This window comes from Urocitellus parryii, chromosome 12, assembly GCF_045843805.1.
Source record: "Urocitellus parryii isolate mUroPar1 chromosome 12, mUroPar1.hap1, whole genome shotgun sequence".
In the NCBI taxonomy this organism is placed as follows: domain Eukaryota; kingdom Metazoa; phylum Chordata; class Mammalia; order Rodentia; family Sciuridae; genus Urocitellus; species Urocitellus parryii.
In genome coordinates, this window is record NC_135542.1 from 90,919,620 (window position 1) to 90,944,621 (window position 25,002).

General features: G+C 34.6%; 1 protein-coding gene and 1 non-coding gene across 3 annotated transcripts in view; both read right to left on the reverse strand.

Moving 5' to 3' along the window:
• Exoc6b (exocyst complex component 6B) overlaps positions 1 to 25,002 on the reverse strand; it is a 607,479-nt gene that overhangs the window by 327,571 nt on the left and 254,906 nt on the right. For both annotated transcript variants that reach the window (XM_077791770.1, XM_077791769.1), the window contains one exon: positions 17,897 to 17,965. In XM_077791770.1, the coding sequence (XP_077647896.1) occupies positions 17,897 to 17,965 (69 nt within the window). The remainder of the gene's footprint in view (positions 1 to 17,896; positions 17,966 to 25,002) is intronic.
• Trnaa-agc (transfer RNA alanine (anticodon AGC)) lies at positions 13,593 to 13,663 on the reverse strand. The gene has a single exon. It is a non-coding gene; the product is annotated as a tRNA-Ala (tRNA).

Below are 25,002 nucleotides of genomic sequence, written 5' to 3' on the forward strand. Positions count from 1 at the left end.
CATTTAATATAATTTTTCTGTGGAATTTTCATGGATGCCCATACCAACATAAGAAAGTTCATACATATTAGTAGTCATCTCATATTTTAACTATATTTATTTTTCCTAAATGTGAAATGTGTCTCATACTGCTTTAAATATTCAAAGACCAGTCTTTTTCCCAATCAACTGCAAAAACATGTGAGAGCTACTAGCAAAAGAGAATGAAAGAGGGAAAAAGAATATTTCAAACTCTAGCTTATTGATATGGAGCAGGCCTTTGTCCACATGTATATGATTCTTCTTAGCTAAAAGTAAGGCTTCTACCTACTGCTGAAATGTCTCTATCACAATATTCTGCTTGTTTCTTCCCTCTCTTAACATTGTCAACGACCTAACTCCTCATTAGGACTGTTCCCTATTGAGAATTCAAGTCAAGGAAGCCCTACAGCCTGAAAAGTATCCACACTAGCTGAGACTCAGATTAAAAACCATTCCCAAGTTCATACATACCAAATACCACAAATGACCTACCTAAAGACAAACAGACTACTCCAAACCATGTGATAATGATGACAAAAGACATCAAGATTATTCCAGCTGTTTTCAGGGGTTCAACAGTAGTACATAATGTATACAATAAGATTTCATTTAAAACCTCTAGAACATGAAGCAGCCTACAGGTCACTACAACTCTTATATCTTGGCAATCATCTCAAGGGAATGAAAGAACAACATTTCCAAAAGGCAGCCAGGCAGCCATCAAAAATTTTAGATTTCAGATTCAAAAGGTACTTATTTATGAATAAGTATTAAATATGTACTGCCTCATTTTGAGTTTATAGTTTCACAGATGACTGCATGTTCAAGATTAAGAATTAGTTCTTATTTCTTTCATAGTTCATAATTACATCATACAATTACCATGACCTCATTTCTCTACAGCTATAAAAGTTTAAAACAAAAAATAAAACCAGCCTGGCACAGTAGCACACACCTGTGATCCCAGCCACTTGGGAGGCTATGGCAGGAGGATCAGGAGCTCAAAGCCAGCCTCAGAACTTATCCAGACCCTTAGCAATTCAGCAAGACTCCATCTCTAAATATGATAAAAGGGACTGGGGAGGGGTTGGGGCTAGGGCTCAGCAGTAGCTCACTAGCCTGGCATGTGTGAGGCACTGGGTTTGATTCTCAGCACCGCATATAAATACATAAAATAAAGGTCTATCAAAGAACTAAAAAAATGGGGGGGGGAGGGCTGGGGGTGTGGCTCAGTGGTGAAGTGCCTCTGGATTCAATCCCTAGTACCAAAATAAATAAATAATTTTTAAAAAAATAGACCCAGTAGATCTTGTCTTTATGATTTTTAGTAAGATGTAAAATTTCAAGCAAAATTGAGAGAAATGCCTCATTAATAAGACTCCTGGGTAATATTCAACTTAATATTGGTGAATCTGGTTGCCCAGGTATAATCACCAAGGTTCTGAATTTATTCAGAAATGGTATACCAAGTTGACAAGAATTGTTAGTAATTTTGAGTTATACTGACTATAATCAAACTTGAAAGATACATAAAAGGGAGCTAAATAATCACAGCTGCTACTCTTTTATGAAAATGTTAAACATATTAACACTAAAAATAACCAGGAAAATCCTTCACCATAAGAGAAAAGAATACTCAAGATTTATAAATACTAGTTCATGTATAACGAATGGCCATGTTCAACAGAAATAAAATACAACCTACACAAATATGAGCAATATTTTCAACTGGGAGCACACATATGAATTTTTCTAGCAAGCACAGGGGAAAAAAAAGTTATAAGCATATGATATTAAATAAAATAATTTACTTGACCTAATATAGCAAAAAATGTTATTTCAACATGCAATCAACATAAACATTAGAACTCCTATGTATATCTTACAGCATATCTTAATTCAGACTATCTGTTTCAAAAGCCACTTGTGGCTATTGGCTACCATGTTGGACGGCACAAGTCTAAACTATCAGAATAGAAATTCTGCCTCAAATCATAAGGATGAACAACGTGTTCTGCATACTATAAGTATAAAATAAGTACTCAATAAGTGAATGAGCAAAATGAACAAATTAATACAAAATTCTGAAACAACAAAAAAGTACAACATAAGCATAGAAATGAAAAAATCCATCATCAAACAAAAAGATCAATGTGGAGTTCTTCACAACAAGCATCTCTGGTCTGCTATGTTATTACCATAGTTTGTAAGACATAGGAAGAGAACTAAGAATGAGCCTTTTGATGTGGTAAAAGGCCTCAAGTCAAGGCCAGAAGAGCCTGTGACATATAACAATGCCTCATTAACCTTAAGTACCATTTTTCTATCAATGGGATAAACTTGAAGAATCTAATTCACTAGAACACACCACTGTCCACAGAACTGAAGCACAAAGGCTGCCCCCAAAGCCCAGAATGGTGCAAGACTTCCAGCTGACAAAACAGCCTGCCCAGAACTTGATTTGCCAGTAGAGCAAAGAAAATGGGAAGAAAAAAAAAAAAAAAAGGAAGGAGGGGGAGGGGAACATCTAACATACTTCTGCCCTGTTATTTCTACTCTCCAGGATGATAAGACCTTTGTGAGCAGGCAAGGGAGTTGAGAAGAGAGAACTCAATCTCTGCAGTTTAGGCTGCTTCACATTTTTCAGAAATTACTGCATGTTCAAACAATGGGATATTTGTCAAAGTACAACTTGATCACCAGAATTCATCTGTTTTTCATAACCACATTTGACCTAAACTGTGCTGACTAAACAAGGTACCCTGTGTTTCACAGTCTGGAAAATGTGGCTCCCAACATCATTTTTAGACTGCACTAAAACCTCTGGCCCCTAGACTACAGCCTCTTGGTAACTAAGTGCATTCAGATTAGGCCAAGGATGATTCTGCTAGTTTCCCTTGTTACATCAATCACAGATTTTTGTTTTCTACTCATATACCGATTAAGTTCCTTCCCTCCCTCCCCCACCCCCCTCTCTCTCATAGGAATCAATCAAGAGAGTCTCAAGGAGCTTCAAATTTTAAAATATATTTCTTTCTGTATGGCTATGTATATTAAAAAAAAGCATGTATAAACATATATACCCTTTTAATCTTTTATTTGGAAATAATTTCAACTTATACAAAAATTATAATTGTGCCCCAAAAACCCATGTACTCTTCACCTAGATTAACATATTTTGCCCTGTTTTATCATTTACTTTGTGTAAATCATTTCCTAAATATAGTTGTTCTTAAGTATCCACAGAGGATTGATTCCAAGACCACTTGTGATTACCAAATTCCATGGATACTCAAGTTCTTCATACAAACTGACACAGCATTTGTATATGATCTCAGCAAATCCTCCCATATACTTTAAATTATTACTAGATTAATTATAATATCTAATATGGTATGAGTTCTTGTTTTAATGTGTTATTTAGAGAATAATGACAAGGAAAATAAATCTGTATAAATTCAGTACAGATGCAATTTCTATTTGAGATGGGGGAAATGTTGTTCTGGGGATTGAACCAAGGGTCACTCTACCACTGATCTATATCCTAAGCCCTTTTTACTTTTTATTTTGAGGCAGAGTCTCACTAAGTTTCCTAGGCTAGTCCTTGAACTTGAGAGATCCTCCTGCCTCAGCCTCCCAAGTAGCTGTGCCACCACACCCAGGTATGTATGCATATATACATACACACATATATACATACACATATATGTATACATACACACATACATATATAAATATATATACATGCATGTGTATACACTATTTATATGTATACACATGCATGTATATATGATCGATATATATATCCATCATATATACATACATTTTATACACACACACGTATATCCATTGTTGATTGAATCTATAGATATAGAATCTACAGATAGAGGACCAACTCTACATATATTTTGAAACTATTTAAAAGTATTGTACACATATCAGATCTTCTTATTCCTAAACACTTAATTTTGCATTTCTTGAGAAAAAGAATAGTGTCTTGTATAACCACATGATGTGTGACCAATTTCAGAAAATTTAACATTTTCTTAAATTACTGGCTATATTCCAATATTATCAATGCACCAAAAACATGTCCTTTGTAGCAACTTTTTCCTGGAGTAGAGGATTCAATCTAGAACAGAGGTCAGCAAACCATGGCCAGACCTTTCCCATTACCTGTTGTGTAAATAGTTTTATAGAAATATAGCCACCCTTATTTGCATCTTGTATCTGGGTGCTCTTGAGTTATAACAGTAAAACTGAGTGGTGGTAACACAGACACAATGGTCTGAGAAGTATAAAATATTTACTATCAGAAACTTTACCAAAAAGGTTTGTGAACTGATGTTCTAGGATAAGTCATTTAATTGTCATGTCTCTTTAGCTTCCTAAGTAGTTCCTTTATTTTTTAGGACTAATAATTTTGAAAACCACATTTTTTCTTATTTAATATCGATTTCCCAATTTGGAGAGTTCTATGATGTTCCCTCATAAATTAGATTCCAGTGATGCACTCCAGATGGAATAGTACTACAGAAGCACTATCCTTTTCAGAGCATTTCATTCAGAGGCATGCCATGTTTACCTAATCCTCAATTTGTGATGTTAACTTTTATTCCAGTGAGAGTGGTGTCCAAAGACCATTTTTTAAGACTTTTTTGGGGACAGGAGGTGGGGGCGGAAAAAATGCTATGTTGGCCAAAATAGAGGATAGCCTCCAATTCATGATCCTCCTGCCTCAATCTCCCAAGTAGCTGGGATTAGTAGCAGGCACCACCATGCCCAGTTCAAAACTTTATTTTTTTAGAGCAGTTTTTGATTCACAGCAAATTTCAGAAGACATAAAGATTTTCCAAATGCCCCTTATCCCCATAACACAGAACCTCTCCCAACAAACATTCCCCCACCAAATACTATTTTATCTTTTTATTAATAAGCAATCTTTAAGAGACACTTAAAAACCACACAAGTATCCTAGTCCTTACTAAATTGTCCTCTCTACATTTAGTATCAATCTATCCTGCCTGAATTTTCATTATTGTAATGACTACAAAATGAATACTATGGTTTCACCTGTAAACAATTAGCAGGTCAGTTTCATGATGCTAGCAGAAGGCACAAGACCTCCAGATCAGAGAAAAGGGGCTTTATTAATCATATTAAAAGCAGTAGCTAGAATACTTGAGCAAATTCCAAGTCCCAGTTTTCACAGGGTGATGTGAAGAATTCAGGTGATACTGTGTACAAACAATAGCTGCACTGAAAGTGAAGAACCCTGGACATGGGGAACCCAAATCCCTTCATTCCACAGAAAAACTATATTTCTCAAGGCTGTTAGCAACATCTGCTTTTTCTCAGGTAGGAGACATTATCCCACTTTCCAAAACTGCTTGCTATTGCAAACACCCATGAAACGATGGTCTTCAACAAACACAGTAGTAGGCAGAAACTCACATCCACACAAAGAAGGAAAGTAATCAGTGACTTACTTCTCTCAGGAAATAAAACCCAGTCCTTTTCCCTGAAATAACTGTGAGCATTAAGTGCCTCTCCCCGCCACCGCCCCCCACCCTAAGATGATTGTGGACAACCAGAGCAAAAATATTTGACAGACATTGTCACATAAAAACTGAGAGTATAGAATTGTTAAAGAATGTACTAAAGGCAACTCTTACAGAGAAAAGACTTTTTAAAAGGTAGCTTAAAAAAAAATAGAATGATTTTCCACCCCCTATTCCCAACAACTGTTGACAGGCAGCCAGATCCAGTCCCTGACCAGTAGTAGTGGAAGGAAAACCATAGCTGACTAAGTTTACAAAGTTCATAATTTATTCCTTTGCTTAATAATAAATGAAGTAAAACTTGTAAAGTGCTTAACCTCAGAAATTTTGCTGCTTTGATGATGATGATGATGATGATGGTAAAGATGATGAAGAAAAGTACAGAAGACAGAAAATTTATATCTAGTCTTTTAGTTCTAATTTCACTATTTACCATTTATCTGATTTTAGGTCAGTAACTTAGCTGCTGTAGGCCTCTTCTGCAAAAAAGAGATGGCTAAAAGAAAAGGCATACAAAAAAACCGTTTCATCTCCTAACATTTGTTGTGGATTGTTGAACTGTAGGTTAAAATTTTTATAACTATAACATGAAAGGAGATGAGCTGGGGGAGACAGTATACAGGTTTTCTTGCATTATTTCTTATGTCTGTGTATCTACTCTCTATATATACTAGTCTGCCTGGTTCCTTGTTTCTTCCTTACTGCCTTTTTAAAAGGTCCTTTCAATAATAGGTATTTGGAGACTGGGGGGTGAGTAGAGAATGTGCTGGTTAGAAGAAGAATTATTTCTTTACCTCTAGATTGTGGCTAGGAATCTGAAAAAGTAGAAAGATCATCACAGTCCCAAACAACTTTTTAGGCTTCTACAATTTAAAATAAATCCATTCTATCCAAATGGATAGTGAAAAACAAATACTTCACTGCACCTGCTATTATCAACCCATAAATAAACATGATCTTCGGCTATGGCATTTGCTTCTGGTAAAAATCATTTTGGCATATGGCACTTACATAACTATCTGGATGACCAAATTCACCCATAAAACAAAAGAAAACTCCTTTTCTCTCCTATTGGATCATTTGTTGCTTAAATCACCAGGCTTTGGCTCAGGTTACTTACCCTCTGCCACATGATATTGAAGACTACAGGAACAATGTACTAAAAAGCTACCCAGAATGAAAGCATCTTGGGTAGGCCAGATAATACTGAAAATTTTTAAGTTTAAAAATAAATAAGCAGACTTGGCAGTTACAACCAAAATAGGTTGCAGGAAGAAAAATATGAAAGAAAATGTGTCAGATCTGAGCAGATATCTAAGATGAGGGTGAGAGCGTTACAAGCCCAAATCCAGATATCTGGTAATGGGAGAAAACTGGCATAACTGTGAAGACAAGAAAGAAAGAAAAGAAAGAAAGAAAAGAAAGAAAGAAAGAAAGAAAGAAAGAAAGAAAGAAAGAAAGAAAGAAAGAAAGAAAGAAAGGAAGGAAGGAAGGAAGGAAGGAAGGAAAGGAAAGAAGGAAGGAAGGAAGGAAGGAAGGAAGGAAGGAAGGAAGGAAGGAAGGAAGGAAGGAAGAAAGGAAGAAAGGAAGAAAGAAAGAAAGGAAGGAAGGAAGGAAGGAAGGAAGGAAGGAAGGAAGGAAGGAAGGAAGAAAGGAAGAAAGAAAGGAAGAAAGGAAGAAAGGAAGGAAGAAAGGAAGGAAGGAAGGAAGGGAAAGAAAGAAAGAAAGAAAGAAAGAAAGAAAGAAAGAAAGAAAGAAAGAAAGGAAGGAAGGAAGGAAGGAAGGAAGGAAGGAAGGAAGGAAGGAAGGAAGGAAGGAAGGAAGGAAGGAAGGAAGAAAGAAAGAAAGAAAGAAAGAAAGAAAGAAAGAAAGAAAGAAAGGGAGAACAATGTTTCTGAGCAATAGTATAAGAATAGAGCCCACAGGATGTGTCTGTGAGCAGGTAGGAGGGAGAGAAAACAGGTAAAGTGACACCCAGGACACAATATAGAATACTATTCAGACAATGTTAAGAAATTTACTTTATTCTGAGTAAGAAACTACAGTGAGAAACTACATATTTTAAGCATAGTCTTGATAAGCTTAAAATTGTATTTATTGCTGAGTGTTTTATGGAGAATGAATTGTTTCCTGTTTGCTTTGTCAACAGAAGTCATCATATTATTGTGATGTCTAAAGCTGTTTCAGGGAGATTATTGTTTAAAAATTAAAAACAAGTAAGCACACTTGAGAACTCTGATTATCTTAAAGTTAGCATTTGGAAAACAAACACATGCATGTCTAGAAAAGTGTTTGAAAACAATTCATTTTACCTTTCTTTCTTTCTTTCTTTCTTTCTTTCTTTCTTTCTTTCTTTCTTTCTTTCTTTTTTCCTCCCCCACCCCCCAACACCCGCTTGTTACATTCAAGGCTAAATGATATGTATGCCCATGGGTAATAAGGTCACCAGGTTAAAAGAGCAATATGACAATTATAAGAAGTTAGATTACAGCTACTATAAACCAGGGCCCATTAGCCTATACTGCAGGAAAGTTATCACTATAAATGGCTTTTCCTGTGTCCTTATCAATGCAGTGCACAAAGTATCTCACCCTCGGCCTTCTCTCTATGATCTATGTAGTGTTTGCCTATCTAACCCCACCAGGCACTGGTGGGTCAGAAAAGTGAGGAGACAGTGAGATATGGCAGGAGAGTGATGAGACAACCTGTTAAGTGTCAGTAATCAACTAGGAGTTACCAAATATGTCAGGGCAAAACTTTCCACATTTGTGAGTGTGTATGTGTGCATATATATGTGCGTGTGTATGTGTGTGTGTGTGTGTGTGTGTGTGTGTATAAAGAAAAGACTTAAAGTACATTATTATTGCTCAAAAGTACTCAAGATGTGGAAGCAAATCAGAAAGCTCTGGCTCTTCTAAATATAAGCCGTTTCCTGAAGTGCAACTTGCATTTCTCTTAGATACAGTGAGAAACAGATGAATATTTTGAGAGGGGAAAAGGAAGTCCATTTAAAATGGAAATACTACGATTGTAAAAAGGATAAAGAAGAATAGTGTCTAAATACCAACTTGAGGAATATTAAAGTCATCTAAAACTCTTAAAAATAAATTTCAAGTATATAAACATCCGCAAGCCAATGCAATTCCAAAACATTTGCAAATGGTACCTACTTATTTCAAATTTCTGTTCTCAAAAAACCTTTCCCATTAAAAGTTTAATATTCTTTTTTATTTCTCAAAGGAAATTTGTGTTTTTCAAATAAACATGATGGATTTTTTTTTTAATTCTTCTTCAGGTCTCACAAAGCAGCTTCTCTTTTGATCCACTAAATTATAAACTTTTAGAAGAGAAGGTGTCCTTTGTATTTTCCAGTATATTAATACATGCTGGCTTTAGAAAAGTTCAATTTTTTTTTTTGGTAGATCTTCTCAGAATATACTAACATGTGCTGCAAAATGCTCAAGCAGTATAGTACATGAAGTTTCAATGACATCTGAAACAGGGGACCCCTTCTTTTTTATTTCATTATTTTTTAACAGGTCAATTGATGAGATTAGTGTTCTCTACAAATACATCTCCAGAAACAACTATAATTTCAATCATTAAACTATATGCCTCTAGCAATGCTGGAGTTCTAGATTTACCATTTACAATTTCTCATCACTGGCAAAATAAAGTATTTCCCCTTCTGTATAACAGCATCTCTGGAAATATCAACTAAGAAAAACATTTATTCACAAACTCCTAGCACCCAGAATTTTATACATAGACATTTCTCATTAGCCTTAAGTTCTAGTATAGGAACAGTAAATGATCTTGCTTGCATTTGACCAAACCAATATTTATATGTTTACTGAAGTATTTGTTATGAAAAACTGAAAGTTCAAATAATGTATTTTTACTACAGTTATGCACAATAAATACAAATCAACAGTTTCAACATATAAAACAGAATCAGGAGAGTTCTTTTTAAATATTATGGAAATGCTATAAATTTTAATGAAAACTAAAAAGAAATCAGTTATAGCTCTATTTGTTTATTATCATTCAGGTCAGGAGTTGGTGAGGAGCATTGGTAAAAACAATGTGAGGCTGATATGTATCTTTTTTTCATTTGCCAATCAACTGTCTTAATATCAAGATATAGCAGAAATGTTGAACCACTTTTATAGTGTCCATTAAAATATAATCCATATATTTTCAGAAATACAGTCAAATCCTTCAGATCTGCCTTAAGTCTATGTTTAAACTCTTGTAGCCAACGTTTTAAGTAGCAACAATGCCTTTTGATAAAAATGCAAAAATAAGAACACTAAAATCTTCACATTGGTACCAACAAAGGCACTATTTCACAGTGTGATTCAGAGTGAGAAAGACAAGTCTCTACCTAACAAAGTGTTTTTCCTATATCTACCACATAGGTCACTTATTTAATGTAGTCAAATCTATGAAGCACTATGAAACTAAATAGCTGTATTATAAAAAAATCCAATCTGATGATATTACAAATATATACATATATATACACACAACACCCTTCAACTACCACCATTTTAAAAAATCATGAAGTAACCTTGGGAATGCTGAAACAAATCTTTTTTTTTTTCAATTAAAAACTTTAGTAAAGTCTTAGACTCTTCAATTACTTATTTCCCCATGCTTTAATATAATAGTCAATTGCTACCAAAGCTTTTTAAGCTTAAAACCTTCAAAAAAAAAAAAAAAAGGTCACTTACTCTTCAGATCCTTCCCTTACTATTATCTGTAACTATCATGACCATGGTTTTTGTAGACCATACCAGACTATACCAGTAGAAATTCTCAGCCTACTCCATCCCACCCTCTGCTGCTACAACAATCATGAAGTACTATGAAGAGATGTGGGTAAATTCTAGTTTTGCTGCTGAGTTGCTTCTCTTAGTAAGAATCAAGTTCCAAAAAAGAGATATTCTGAAAAGCAAATAAAAGTAAAATATTCTGAAACTTAACCCAATTAGTTCTGTCAGGAAAATCAATTAGTAATCAAGAGTTCTCATAATTACTTCTAAATCTCTGCTCTGGTCCTTCTAAGTAAAAGAATTCAGGAAACAAAACAATTAGTCTAGCTGTGGAAGCTAACTTATCCCTAACCAAAAAAAAAAAAAAAAAACAGATTATCACTTTTGCCCTACATAATGGGTGTCCAGCGAACAAAAATTTATGACAAAAATAAGGTCACTCTGAAATACACATTTATATTTAGATTTTGACAAGGTTTCCAAATCTAAGAAAAAGACAAGATGGTAGGGAGTTGTTAAGAGGCTTTTAACATGAGGTATTCAAATGCAATTGGGGCCATTCTCAGTAAATGCCTAAAACCTGACTCTGCCTATACTTCCTTTTAGATGAGGGATTCCTTCTGGGTCTATGATAAGATTCAGGGAGTTGAGGATACTTGTGAAATTCCAATTAAAACATTACATGTACATATGTACACTTTGTCTGGATAAATGATTCCCAGTTTTCATCAAATTCTCCAAAGTCCCTTGCCTAAGAAAGTTTAAGAAAAATAATGCACATCATAGACTGTTGGTAATAATGAATTCACAGCACAATATTGTGCATTCATTCCCTTATATCTTAGGCTCTCTTACTGTTGCCTTTAGAGACTGGAGGAATATTAGATATAACTGAGGTTCTTATGATTCATGTAATACTAGGGTGTTGCTGCTTCCCCAAAAAGAAAAAGAAATCCACACATTGTTGTAATTGCTATGCCTGAACCCAAGATGTCAGAAATCTTTAAACTTTTGATGATTGTACAACACGTATGCAGAAAAGTATATAAATCAAAGGTATATGTTTTGTCTACATTTTTTATGTAGAAATCAAAATTGTTAATGAGTAGATGATATAAGATTGCTGGTGACCCAGATATCAAAAGAAGAAAAGATCACAAATGAGACCCATATACCAGGAGAATGGTTATATTTATAGGTTTACTCCTCTGGTCCCTCTCAATGATATCCAACCTGTTAAGGGGTATACATGAAACAGTGAGAAAGCAGTGAACTTGGAAAAGATTCAGAGAATAAAAAGAACTTCAACAAGAGCAAATTTTTATCCAAATTGAGCTGGGTTTGAGGCTTGGAGCCCATAAACATGGCAGATAACACTATGTCAACTGAGTTTTTGAAAATCTGTAAGACAGACTGGTTTCTGTCTTCATTAGATGCCCATCTATCTTTTTAACTAACTCTATACTGTGTACAAGAACCTCAGATCATTATTATTATCGATTATTTCTTTAACAGTAAATTTTTTAATTTATGATTTTTCTCTTTTTAAAAAATATTTTTCTTTAATGACCATAATTTTTTTATACTCTGCTACTTATCTGTCCATCTCTAAACTGTATGAGAAGATTTAAGCCAGATAAATTGTTCAAAACAATTCCATAAAATACACCTACCTCTGCCCTGAACACTTCCATTGCGTTATTATATCAAGGACCAAGTCGCCATTAACCAGTATCTGACCCTTGTTCACTTTCTTCCCTCCCCCCCACCCACCAAAGTTTGCCCTTCCTGCCAAAGTTCAGCACTTCCTAGAAAAGTCTCACTGCCTGTTTGATATTGTACTTCACTTTAGTCACTAAAGGAAGAATTTACAGGTGCTTGGCCCCATCTATAAGACCATGACCGAAATCTGACCTCCTGTTACAATACGTGAACTCCTGCCCTACTGATAAGGCTGGCAGATATAAGTAGGATTTTTCAAATAATCCTTTGGGAATTTATAAGCAGCACAGCCATAAAAGGGGGGGTGAATGGAAGGTCGGTTTCACTAAAAATAATAAATATTGCGATGTTTATTCAAAGTGTGCCTTGTTATCCTCCAGGCCAAAAGTTCAGATAAACACTATTGTAAATGACAAAATATTAGAACTTTTTGTTACTTATGTTATGATCCTTCCGTTGGACACCAATAGAACTGTTTTCCCTCATGTAAGTCCCTGCCCTGATATTGTATAAGCCTGCCTGAGACTAGAAGACTGAATTCATCTGTAGGTCAAAAGGAGAGTGGTTATCTTTCAAAATCAAAAACAAACATTTATTGAGTATTATATACCACTAAGTGCTAAGGGCTGGGGGCTTGAAAAAATAAAATGAATAAATATTATACCTGCCCTAAAAGAGCTTACAATCTACTGAAGAAACGGCACATTTAGAAGATGATGATACAATACAGTTAGCACTGATACAAATATGTGCTGGGTCCTAGTATAAGAGTGAAGGAGGAGGTCCAATGAGTTCACCTGGGACATCAGGAAAAACTCCTGGAGGACACAAGGATATAAAATAAGAATCAGCAAAATAAAAAGAAACGGTAACTTTAATTCAAGCAGAACACCTGGCATGGGGAAAGGATGAAAGGCATAAAACAGCATTCTGTATTGAAAGAACCAGAAACATTCCAGGATATGAAGTCAAGATGGTAAGCAAGAGGAAATATGGAAGGCCTTCTATACCCTACATTTTCTTCCATATTTCTATAGTTTACTCTACAGAAGACAATTGGAGAATTTTAAGCACATATGTTAGATTTGTATGTTAGATTACTAGGACTCTGGTGAGAACTGAGTTAAGGGTTTAAGATTGAGAGTAGGAAGATGAGTTAAGGATACTTTTAAAATTCTGAAGAAACTCTGAACTAGGGTTATATTTGGGGGGTAGGGATGATGTGAAAAAATTAAACTAGATTCAGGAGGTCACATTTGCAAACTTTGGAGATTTGGATATGGCACCGATAAAAAATATGAGATTAAGTTTCTGGCTGGTGACTAGATATATGATGCTATTCCTACCTGAGACCACTGGAAACTCAGGAGAAGCAGAATGGGTTAGGGTGGGGGCAAGAGATAAAAAGAGTTTCTTTTGAAACATACAGAGATAACAAGTTTCTGCTGCCTGTAGAATCTCCAAAGGATTAGGTTCAATATACGGTTTTGATTTGTTTTGTTTTTTTGGTTGATTCTGGTCCGGGGATCAAACCCAGGGCCTTGTGCATGCTAAGCACATGCTCTACCACTGAGCTATACCCCCAGCCCCAGTAGATGATTATATACACATGTTTCAATCTCAAGGGCAAGTCAAAGAGTGAAAATACACTCTTTCAAAAAGAGTTTGAAAGTTATTAGACCTTTAGCTCAGCACAGTGGCAAATGCCTGTAATCCTAGAGACTGGGGAGGCTGAGGCAGGACAATAGCAAATTTGAGGCCAGTCTGAGCACTTAACAAGATCCTGTCCCAAAATAAAATAAATAAACAAAAAGTACTGGGGGTGTAGCTCAGTGATAGAGTGCCCCTGGGTTCAACACCAGTACCAAAAAAGAAAGTTATCAAATACTGCAAACCATGAGAGTAGATTATATCTTTTAGGAAAGGCAAGAAACAAAGAAGAGAAGTGAAGCAAGGGTAGAACCCTGGGAACAGCGAGGGACGCAAAGAAGAAACAGAGCCCACAAAGAACAAAACAGGCACCAACTATCAGAAAGAAAAACAGTATAAAGGAAGACAATGGGATTATGAGTTAAAAGGCAAAAATGACCAACAACGTCAAAGTCAGAAGGTCCAGTAAGATACAGAAGTAAGACAGGGAAGAAAAACACACTAGGTTGATGAAAAACTGAATTGTGAAGTAGAGTCAAGTGTTGGAATAGAAAGGAATGAGGGAAACAAGGTTTATTTTCTTCTTGGTCCCCCTATCTCAATAGACTCAAATCATCTTTCTTAAGGCCTAACATTAACTATGTTATAAAATAAGAAAAAATGATAGTATTTATATTACTAACCCACTTTTAAAATATCTTTGTTGTTACTATTATGAGGAGCTACAATTTACCATGCAGTGAAGCAAATTAATGACTTGAGAATGAGGAAGCAAATACAGAGAAAAACAAAGCACAGTCCCCAAAACACACTGAAGCCAGCACTACAAGTGACACATGATCTGCCCTTTCCTTTAGTAAAGTGGTATTGGAGATTTTATTGAAAGTCCCGACAGGTCTGGTACAGCAACGTTTAAAATATTAACATACATTCCAAAAACCAGAGCTAAGTTCCAGCCACTCGTTGCACCCTTTCTAAACTACAGAACACTATGAAGGGACCTGTTTCTGCCATGCAAACAATGCCTTATAAATTACAGAAAATGTATGAATATCAAATATTTCAACAGTATAGAACACTAATGTGTAATTGTAGTTGCAGGTGGACATCATGCCTTTATTTTATTTATTTAATTTTTGTGCAGTGCTAAGGATCGGATCTAACCCAGTGCCTCACACATGCTAGGCAAGCATTCTGCCCCTGAGCTACAGACCCAGCCTCTAGAATTTAATGTTAAATGGACAGTTTAAGGTCCTCCTCCAGGAAGAACTTCATCATTTCTAAAGAATTACCAATATGCCCTCACTCCCACATAGATTAGAACTTCATAGTCACTGTTCAATTAAGAATGTATACTTTTTTTACAATTATAAAATTTGCATGACAAAGAGACCTGAATTCCTATGCATACTTTTTAAAATACCAGTACTATATCTAACTATCAGTATCTGAGATAACACACCTCTCACCAGACAGCTATCATTTATTAAACGCCAATTATTTGCAAAAGGCTGAGTTAGGCACTAGGATACTCTAACACCATGTACAACCAGATTTCTGCAACTTAATATTCCAATACATCCATGAATCACTTTAGAATTCTCATTTGAGGCAAATGTTATATTTTCATATTATAAAATCTTAATAAAGCTTATAAAAACTAGCACACAAAAATGATGAGATACAGTGCTATTATATTAGTCATTCAAAGAATGTAACTTCTCTCCTAGTATAATGAAATCATTTAAAGCATAAGTGCTTCACTTATTTATACATCTTTGTCTCTCCAAATCCACTTCATGCTGAGAAAAAAATGAGTGAATTGAAAATCAAAATGAATAATAATACTTGAGTCTGGAAAAAATAAATGGCAAATATTATAAGTAATATCATGGGAATATTTTGTGACCTTGGGATAGACAGAATTTTTTTAACACAACTCAAAAACTATAAACTAAAATTGGGCTAAAATTGATGGAGTAGATTACATCAAAACTACCAATTCTGTTTCATGAAAAAAACATAAATTTAGGATTTGACAACAAATTGGAAAAAAACAAATATTTTCAACATCCTAAACTGTAAATATTTACAAATTTCTCTTTTGGAAAAAGGAAATAAAGACAATAAGTTCAATATAAACACAAACTAAGCATTAAAAATAGGAAATAAATGATAAGTAATTCTATAAAGTAAAGCACAATTTTTACCAGTATTAAAATAAATGCAAATTAAAACAGATTTCATTCAATATCAGGTTACCAAAAAATTAGAAATTAAGTATTCTACCGTATGATTCAACAATTCTGTTCCTAGGTATAGAAACCATAAAAACGCACATGAACCCATCAGGGAGAACTATCTGCCACAGCAAATTGCTAGAGGCAATTTAAGTGTTAATGACTAAAGTAATAAATAATAAAATCACAGCAAATGCAAACCCTCAATTAACTATTATGCATTAGTAGAAGGAAAATGAGCCAGATTTGTAAACTCTAATAAGGATAGATATTTAAAATAGTGCTGAACCAAAAGTACAGGAAACAGAACTAGAGCCACAGCCTAACACCATTTGAGTAAATTAAAAACATATACATATAGAAAAATCATCATATTTGGGGCTGGGGCTATGGCTCAGGAGTAGAGAGCTCGCCTAGCACATGTGAGGCCCTGGGTTTGATCCTCAGCACCACATAAAAAATAAATAAATAAAATAAAGGTATTATGTCCAACTACAACTAAAATATAAATATAAAAAAATCACCATACTCTTTTCAAGGACACATATACACATTCATGACCATTAGACATGTAAGAGAAGGCTGGGGTTGTGGCTCAGTGGTAGAGTACTTGCCTCACATGTGTAAGGCACTGGGTTCGATTCTCAGCACCACATATAAATAAAAGATTAAAATAAAGGTCCATCAACAACATGGAAGAGAGACAAGGAGGTTTATTGATAGGGAATGAATGAGAAAAACCTAATAAACTAAAATACAAGAGGTAGTGTTGAATAAAATAATAATACTGTGCCACAACCTAAGATATATGTGATTTATATGATTCTCTATATGTGAGATTAAAAATAAATTGTGGACTTATTTTAAATGCCTTGATACAATTCACTTTACACCTGGCTTCATCTTCATTCATAAGGAATGACAGATGAAAAGAGAGAGAGAGAATGGAGAGGGAGAAGACAGCGAGGGGAAGAGATTGGAGGAAGAAACAGTGGGAGGGGAAGGGCTAGAAGCCAGTAGGTCTTTTCTTAAACTAATGGAGACTACCACAAAATACTTCAGGCCATTAACATCCATAGACCAGTGTCCTAGAAGGACTGGAGTGATGACTAAGTGATGCTACATTATATATATGAAGGAAGAAAACAGACTGTGAGCAGTAAGACATACTTGAACATGTGAAAAACAACCTGACACAGGCTTCATAGAACTTTGCTATAAAAAAAACAACAAGAATGGACTCCTCTCATCAATTTGTCTTTGTTGATGCTACAGTTTAATGTTATTTTGTGTTCATCTGTGTATCTACATGTGGTTGTCTCACAAGGATAGAGAAAGGGGTCATTTCTTGGAATTTTATTAAAACCCATATTTCCACTCAGTTTCTTTTTCCCATGTGTTTTTATAAGACAAAAGGAATAAATGTCTTCAAAATAAAAAATGTACATGTAAATAGTTTTCACAAACACTGTTTTAATATGAGATATGTGTTCTTACTGATATTTAGCTGAGGTTTTTCTGTGGCACTGGCTACATTCCTAGTTATAATCTAACAATTTGAGGATGACTGATAGAAATACTTCTATCTATAGCATATTACATAGCAAACATAAAAGATTCAAGAACCAAGAACAGACTGAATTATTTAAAACTCCTTGAATACACTAATTTCTCATTGCATGCTTAATAATAAACAGAAAATTTACCAAAAATGAGAGTTTGAATTCAGTAAATATCTTTATTGGGGCTGTGGCTCAGTGGTAAAGCACTTTCCTAGCACATGTGAGGCACTAGGTTTGACCCTCAGCACCACATAAATATAAATAAATAAATAAAGGTATGTATCCACCTACAACTAAAGATATATTTTTAAAAATAATAAAAAATAAATATCTTTATTAGGCAGAGCCAGATAAAGACTCACCAGAACAGAATATATGTGTAGACATCGATAAACAGGAGAGAAATCCACCAAATCTTGGGCCCCAGGGACCTGCAAACATAAGATTATCATTAAAATATTTTTCAAACAGAGCTATTAAGAGTAACTGCATGCATTTTTCACTACTCAAGTGTTTAAAAAAAAATCGGCACTAGCTTCTAAGTGTGAATACAAAACAAACAAAAGCTATGCCTCAAAACACCTAGTTCTGTTATTCTAGTTAAGAGATTAATAAACTGTGAAGGTATACACCATGGCTGGGCCAAGACACAGGATGGATAGCAGAGAAGAGAAACAGAAGGCACTGTTATATCCACTGAAGACATACTTCTTGGGCCCTAGGACTCTAAAGGGAAAATACCAAAAAATTTGAGAATGTGACTCTGATGACTTGACTTTTTTATTCTAAGATACATGGTAGTTTACATTAAAAAACAAAAAAGTTTCACTGGTCAAAAACAAATCTTGCAACACAGGATGAATTAAATGGCCTGCATTCAACTTCAGAAAGGCACAAAAATTAGTAAATAATTAATTCATTATACAATCAAAATACAGAAATATTCTAGGAAAGGAGGGGAGATATTTTTTTTAAAAAAAAAGGATTATAAATAAAATCACCAAACATAGTAATACCAGCAGATTGAATGTGAATAATGTATGTTAATTAAATCTAGACCCTCAGACAATAAAAGACAAAAAATTAGATGAGAACTGGAGTCAAGTCTCAGTGCCAAAACTAATTTGCTATGTGACTTGACAATGAGAAGGTCACAGTTTACTTTGGCCTAGCTTTCCTCAATTGAAAAGAAAGAGCCATCAGTTGATACATAGGGATTCAATAAGAATAAAAGAAGACGCTGCAAATAAATGTTGAACACACCAAAAAGGAAAAGAAAAATACATGAAGAAGTAATCAAAATAAAGGCCCCGCTGATGTTTTTATTGTGGCACTGGCAACATGATTCTCAGAACATAAGCAACTGGCTCATCTCAACTGAGTTATGCTGATGCATGATGACAATGTTGGTTTCCTTTGTTTCATAAAGTAAACCACATTTCTTTTTGAAGGACATACCTTCTGTAACCAAGATGCTTTTCTTAATGAAATCTACAAATTCCACAATTCAGTGGCACAGGACTTAGTTTCTTTTCCCTCTCAAACCATCATATCTCTATACTGCTTTGAATCAATGGAACATTCTGTTCATATACTTCACACCCATGATGGCAAAAATTAAAGCTCTCCATTTATAAAGTACCTCACTGTGCTATATGCGCTATAAATATACAAAACAAAATTTTATGTGAATAAGTTTACTTAAAAAGGGCCAACAAGTGATCATTATAGTCCCTCCCTATATGAAATGACCCCAACATTAAACCACCTTTATGGTCACCCCTCCTATTACAAACTGGATATTTGAAGGAAATTTATCTTGCAAAAAAACCAGAGCCTGTTTTATCTTGCCAAAAAAACATGGGTTTTAGCCTACCAAAATACTAGAGTCTACAGCTAAGCAAAACATAATCTCGAAAGAAAAACAATAGAAACATGTTTAAAAATCATATCCACAAAACTACATAAAAACTACACATGCATAAGAAAAAATAACAAAGAAGAAATATATAACATAGGGCTGGGGTTGTAGCTCATTGGTAGAGCACTTGCCTACCACAGTGTGAGGCACTGGGTTTGAACTTCAGCACCACGTAAAAATAAACAAAATAAAGGTACTGTGCCATCTACAACTAGAAAATTTTAAAAAAACCAAATATATAGCATAAATAAGTTTGATATGCATAGGAAATAAAATATTTTTCTTTTATTTAGAAATAAGGATTACAAGGAAGTTACTTAATACATAGTCACAAAAAAGTTTAAAGAATTTCATACCTAATTTTTATTAGCAAATTCAATCATAACTTTGTTTTATATATTCTTCTTTATGCAATTTATTTTGTTTTACTTTGTCACAGAGCCATAGTTTCACTTAAAAGGAAACTGCTTGCAACCATTCCTCAGACAGAGCCTTGCAAAAGTCAGACCCTTCCTTAATAGAATGACCATACACTCCAAGAGAAAGTTTCCCTAAGATCCCTTAACAAATAAAGAGACTTATTACTAAGATACAAAGAATGGTTTATCTGTACCCCCCCCAAAAAAAGATGTATCTAGAGAAATGATGAAAGTTTTTTCCATCATCACCAATAAATATTTCCAATCAAACCTATTCTATGTGAGGTTTTTTGACATCTTTATATCAACTTCCAACTGTTAAATGCTCTGACCTAAGTATCAAATCTCTTAACCTCTGGAATGATCATCAGGCTAAGTTTTTCCCAAGTAAAGGACTGCCTGCTTTGAAAGCAGTACAAAGAAATCTAGGCCAAAAAATGAAGAAGAAAAGCAGGACTTCAGCTCACAATCTTCACCTCTACTCCCCTAGCAGCCTCATATTTAGAAATCATTTTTCCTCTCTGCTCCCCTCTGTGAGAAACCCTAGGAAGGAACACTGTGAGAAACCCAGAAGAGTGCTGTGAGGATGGAGGTATGTAAAGTATGCACTGACTCATGTTGCTTTGAGCTAGATGTGTTTTCTCTGCTTCCACTAATGAAAAAGAATCACTTACATCTACAGAAAGGCAAAAGGAGAAGAGCAACACATGCTGTACGTGAAGGAATGCTACACGGTTGCAAGGATAAGAAATGAATTTTCCAAAATGTAAATAAATGGGGGCAGGCAAGAAGATCAGAACAAAAGACAGTTTTTCCTGACTCAGAGCAATAGTTCTGCTTTAAGGTCCACATTCAGGTATTTAAAATGCTAACTCCCAGTCAAAGCTGTCTTCATACTTCTTCCCTACCTTTGCCCCTCCCTCCCCTCAAGTGGCAAAGAATGACTCAAGCAGGTTTGGGTTTCAACAGGGAGGGGTCCAAGGACACTTTCCTAAGCTAACAATGACTGTCTCTAATGGTTTCTGTCTCCTAACAAAAGCCATGACTCCTTCTTTATCTGCTTCATCTAATTTTTCCTTTCCAAAGTAAATAACACAGACCTTGTATTTTACACATGTCCAAATTTGACAAATCATTATCGACTGAGACTATAACTGATAAGAGATAACTTTGTGGTAGGACCTTGTCATTTCCTCTCATAAGGGCTTTCTTTTTGAGATACAGAAACATGATTAAAATAGTTAAACATTTCCTCTGCCTGGCAGTCAGGAACTCAAGACTTTAAGATACTGGGGTCTGTATTTTTCTAGAAGTTCAAATAGATCTATGAAGATACCAACAATAGTCACAAATAGCACATTCAAGATTATTCTGCTTTTTTAACTAGTTGTTTTCTTTAAGAAGTCACATGAAATAATTTCATCACCAAGGACAGCAGCTGCTTAATTCCCTGTATAGTTTGTAAATGGAGTAGTGCCTTTTGCCTACTCAAACCTCTGAATTTTCAGAAGGATCCAATAGTAAGATTTTATATACTACAAATAAGATCTATGCCTGGGAGCATGTTATATAATATAGAGAATTTGTATATATTTTTAAATAATATTTGTTAATATTTAATAAAGATAAATAATAAGCTATTAAAATTTGGGAGGATTGACTGCACTATCATATCTAGGAGTAGATATCATGGAAGTAACTATTATACTCTTCTATAATTTCATATTCACATATACATTAGAGATACTGTATCCACTATATGCTAATACAGATGTTAATACAATGACTCTTATGTGATAAATATTAACAGTTTCAGTCAAAGCAGTATTTTCTCATCTTTGCCTATGGAATATTTGCTAAGAAGCATTTAAAAATTGTAAACGTACCAGCTATTACGTGAAGCAAGATGACCAAAAACAATCTATAGACAAAAGAATAAACAAGGAAGAAAAAAGTCAATTTATAAATAGGATTACTAAATACACACTGAAAAAACAGCCTCACGAACCCCTGTAAATGATATTAAAGAAGATACAAAGATTCAGAGTAGATATGAGAATATTAGGTGGTCAAGAAGAAAAGAAACATGAACATTTCTGTTTCTGATTAGATTATGAAAATACTTGCAGAACATCAGAATTTGTCTTTCCTGATATCTTTTGCTTCTTTTCTAGTAAAGATCTTAGTTTAAGTAAAAGGAAGCTTCTGAAAATGTAAAGGTAAATGGCTAAGTTCCTCCCATAAAACATAGACAAATGTTTTTACACATTAAAGTAAAAAGAAAAATTTTTTTACTGTGATGTGTTTATTTAATTATAATTAGTCTAAAAACTATTTTACAAATACTTTATGCAAGCTGTCAAGAAAACAGTGCCATTTGGGAAATCAAAGAAAACTTGATCTCTTAGTTATATCCTTAGCCCACAGACTTAATCCACTTGTACTTTTATAACAAAATAACATATTCTGGATAGTTTACATACAAATGACATTCCATGGGTTTGGGTATGGTTTTTCTCCTCCATAACTCAGGAGGAAATTCAGTCAAAAAGGGAGATTTTGATTATAAAATAAATTATGCCATTCAAATTTTAACAGATACATCTATTTAATATTTTTGTTACCCTCCCCTCCCCACAGAAAAGAGTCAGTGTCAGTAGCTATTTCTACTATCTTAAAAGACTCACTAGAGAAGGAAGTCTGGGGTGGGGGGTTAGGCATCTGCAGTAATGACCTGATAATGTACCGGCTTCACTGCTGGGTAAGCATAACCTTAGAAAAGGAGAACAGTACAAGAAAGCATTGTTTGGCTCCCTCCACTCAAGAAGAGTAGAAAATGTTCTATTAGAGGTTTGCCTATGCTGCTGATAAAGATAGGACATGAAAACAGAAATGCATTAGGACACTCTAGCCCTGCTGTTCACACATCTGTCCCAGAAGATGCAGACATACACAAATTCATTCTCTCTCTCTCTCTCTCTCTCTCTCTCTCTCTCTCTCTCTCTCTCATGCACGCACATACCATTTCTTTTTCTCTTAAGAAACCTTTAAAGTAGATGGAGCATCCAAAAATTATTGATAGAAGCTTGCAAAGAATTTAAATATGTTTCTCACTAATTATTTGGGCCATTCTTCACCTTGAAAATATTTCTAATTACCACTTTACACAAAACAGTTTCTTGGTATTGGTACATGAATGCAGAGGCTTAGTGCTCATTTCTGAGAATCAGCTGGATCTCAAGTCATTAAAGTGTACCAGGCATTTTTCTGTAGGAAGCAAACAACAAATGATTAGTGAAGAGACATGGCTTTTGCATTCAGAGGATCATTTGTGACTGCCCATATTATGTCTGGAAGCCAGGAAATACCTGGCAAACATTTTTCACCAGGGTGCTTGTCTGAATTACTTTACTTTCAAAAATTTAGAGGAGAAGTGTAGAATTCATGTGGACATAAGCTTTCATGGAACTAGACTAAACACAGTAGACATACCAACAAACTAGAAGTCCTATGGCTCTAAGTAACTAGAATTAGCAAAAATATATTTTCTAAGCCTTTGAGCACATAAGAATAACCTGACCAGAGCTCTATCTGAAAACTACAGAATTTTGCTACAGAGCTTCTCACAAATTATTAGGATCCTTAATGACAAATCCCTAAGTAGATTACAAATTTGTTTATGCAAGTGTTTGTACTAAGCAGAAGAAAATCGGGGAGAGGGGAAGGGATCCCATCAGTATGTACAGCTATAATGTACCAATTTTTTAAAAGTGGGGATTATTTCTTGGTACTGAGGTCCTGCAAAAAAAAAAAAAAAAAAAAAAAAACCTATAGCCAAAAATGAAAGGCTTTTCTCTCCAAAGTCTCTACTTAAAGTTGAACCCTGGTAAAATAAAACTTCAAGTGGACTTTATTTAACCAGCAATATGCTAAGAGACTTCAAACTGCTGGGCAAAAAAGCTAACTTAACATTAAGTATAATATTAAATATAAAAGGTCTGAGAGGAAGAAAAATTAAGGTAAGCAAATTAAGAAGAAACATGTTACAATATACTAGACAAAGAGCTAACATCCCTAATATATAAAGAATTTGTAAAAATTAAAAAAGGAAACAAATTCATTAGAAAAACGAGCAAAATACATGAGTCGTTTACCCTCCAACTACATGGGGTGTGTACGTGTGTGTATACACAAATGGTCCTTAAGCTTATAACTCAACTTTATCTATAATAATAGGAATACAAATTGAAACTATACAGAGATACAATTTCTCCTTTATGAGATTGGCAAAAATTTAAAAGCTTAAAAATAAATACTCTCTTAAAGAACAAGGAAATTGGTACCCCATACATTGCTGGCATAGGGCTGGCGGGGGGCGGGGGGGATACAACTTCTATGGAGGGCAATTTGACATTATCCAACAAACTACACATTTATCCCTGGACTTAACATTCCTGCTTCTAGGAACCTACTCTGAAGATACATCATTAACTATATGGAAAAATATTCTCAGGTTTGCCTGCATTTTTTTTATTTAGTGAAGTTTTAAGGTATTTTACATATGGTAAAATTCATGGTTTCTAGTGAACAATTCTGTAGATTCTGACAAATGCATATAGCCCTGTACTCATAATAATCAAGATAAAAAGAAAAAAATTCCAACACCCCCTGAAATTCTTCCATGCCCCTTTGTAGTAAAATTGTTCCCTCATGCCTCAACCTTTGCAAACACTGATCCATTTTCTGCCCCTGGAGTTTTTCCTTTTCAGGAGTGTCCTACAAATAGACTCATACATGCTAGGAATGTAGCTCAGTGGTAGAGCACTTGCTTAGCATGTTTGAGAACCTAAGTTCGATCCCATCCCCAACAAGTAAATAAATAAATAGGCTCATGCAGCGTGTAGACTTTTGAATTTGGATCCTTTTGTTTGGCATAAGGCATCTGAGATTCATCTGTACTGTTTCATATATCAGTTTTCATTCCTTTTTATTTCAGAGGAATAGTCCAATTAGGGATATGCCAAAGTTTGTTTATGCCTTCATCCACTGAAGGATGTTTGGGTTGTTTGTACTCTGGGCAATGCATGAACAAAGTTGTTGTAAATATTCAGGTTCAGGCTTTTTAGTG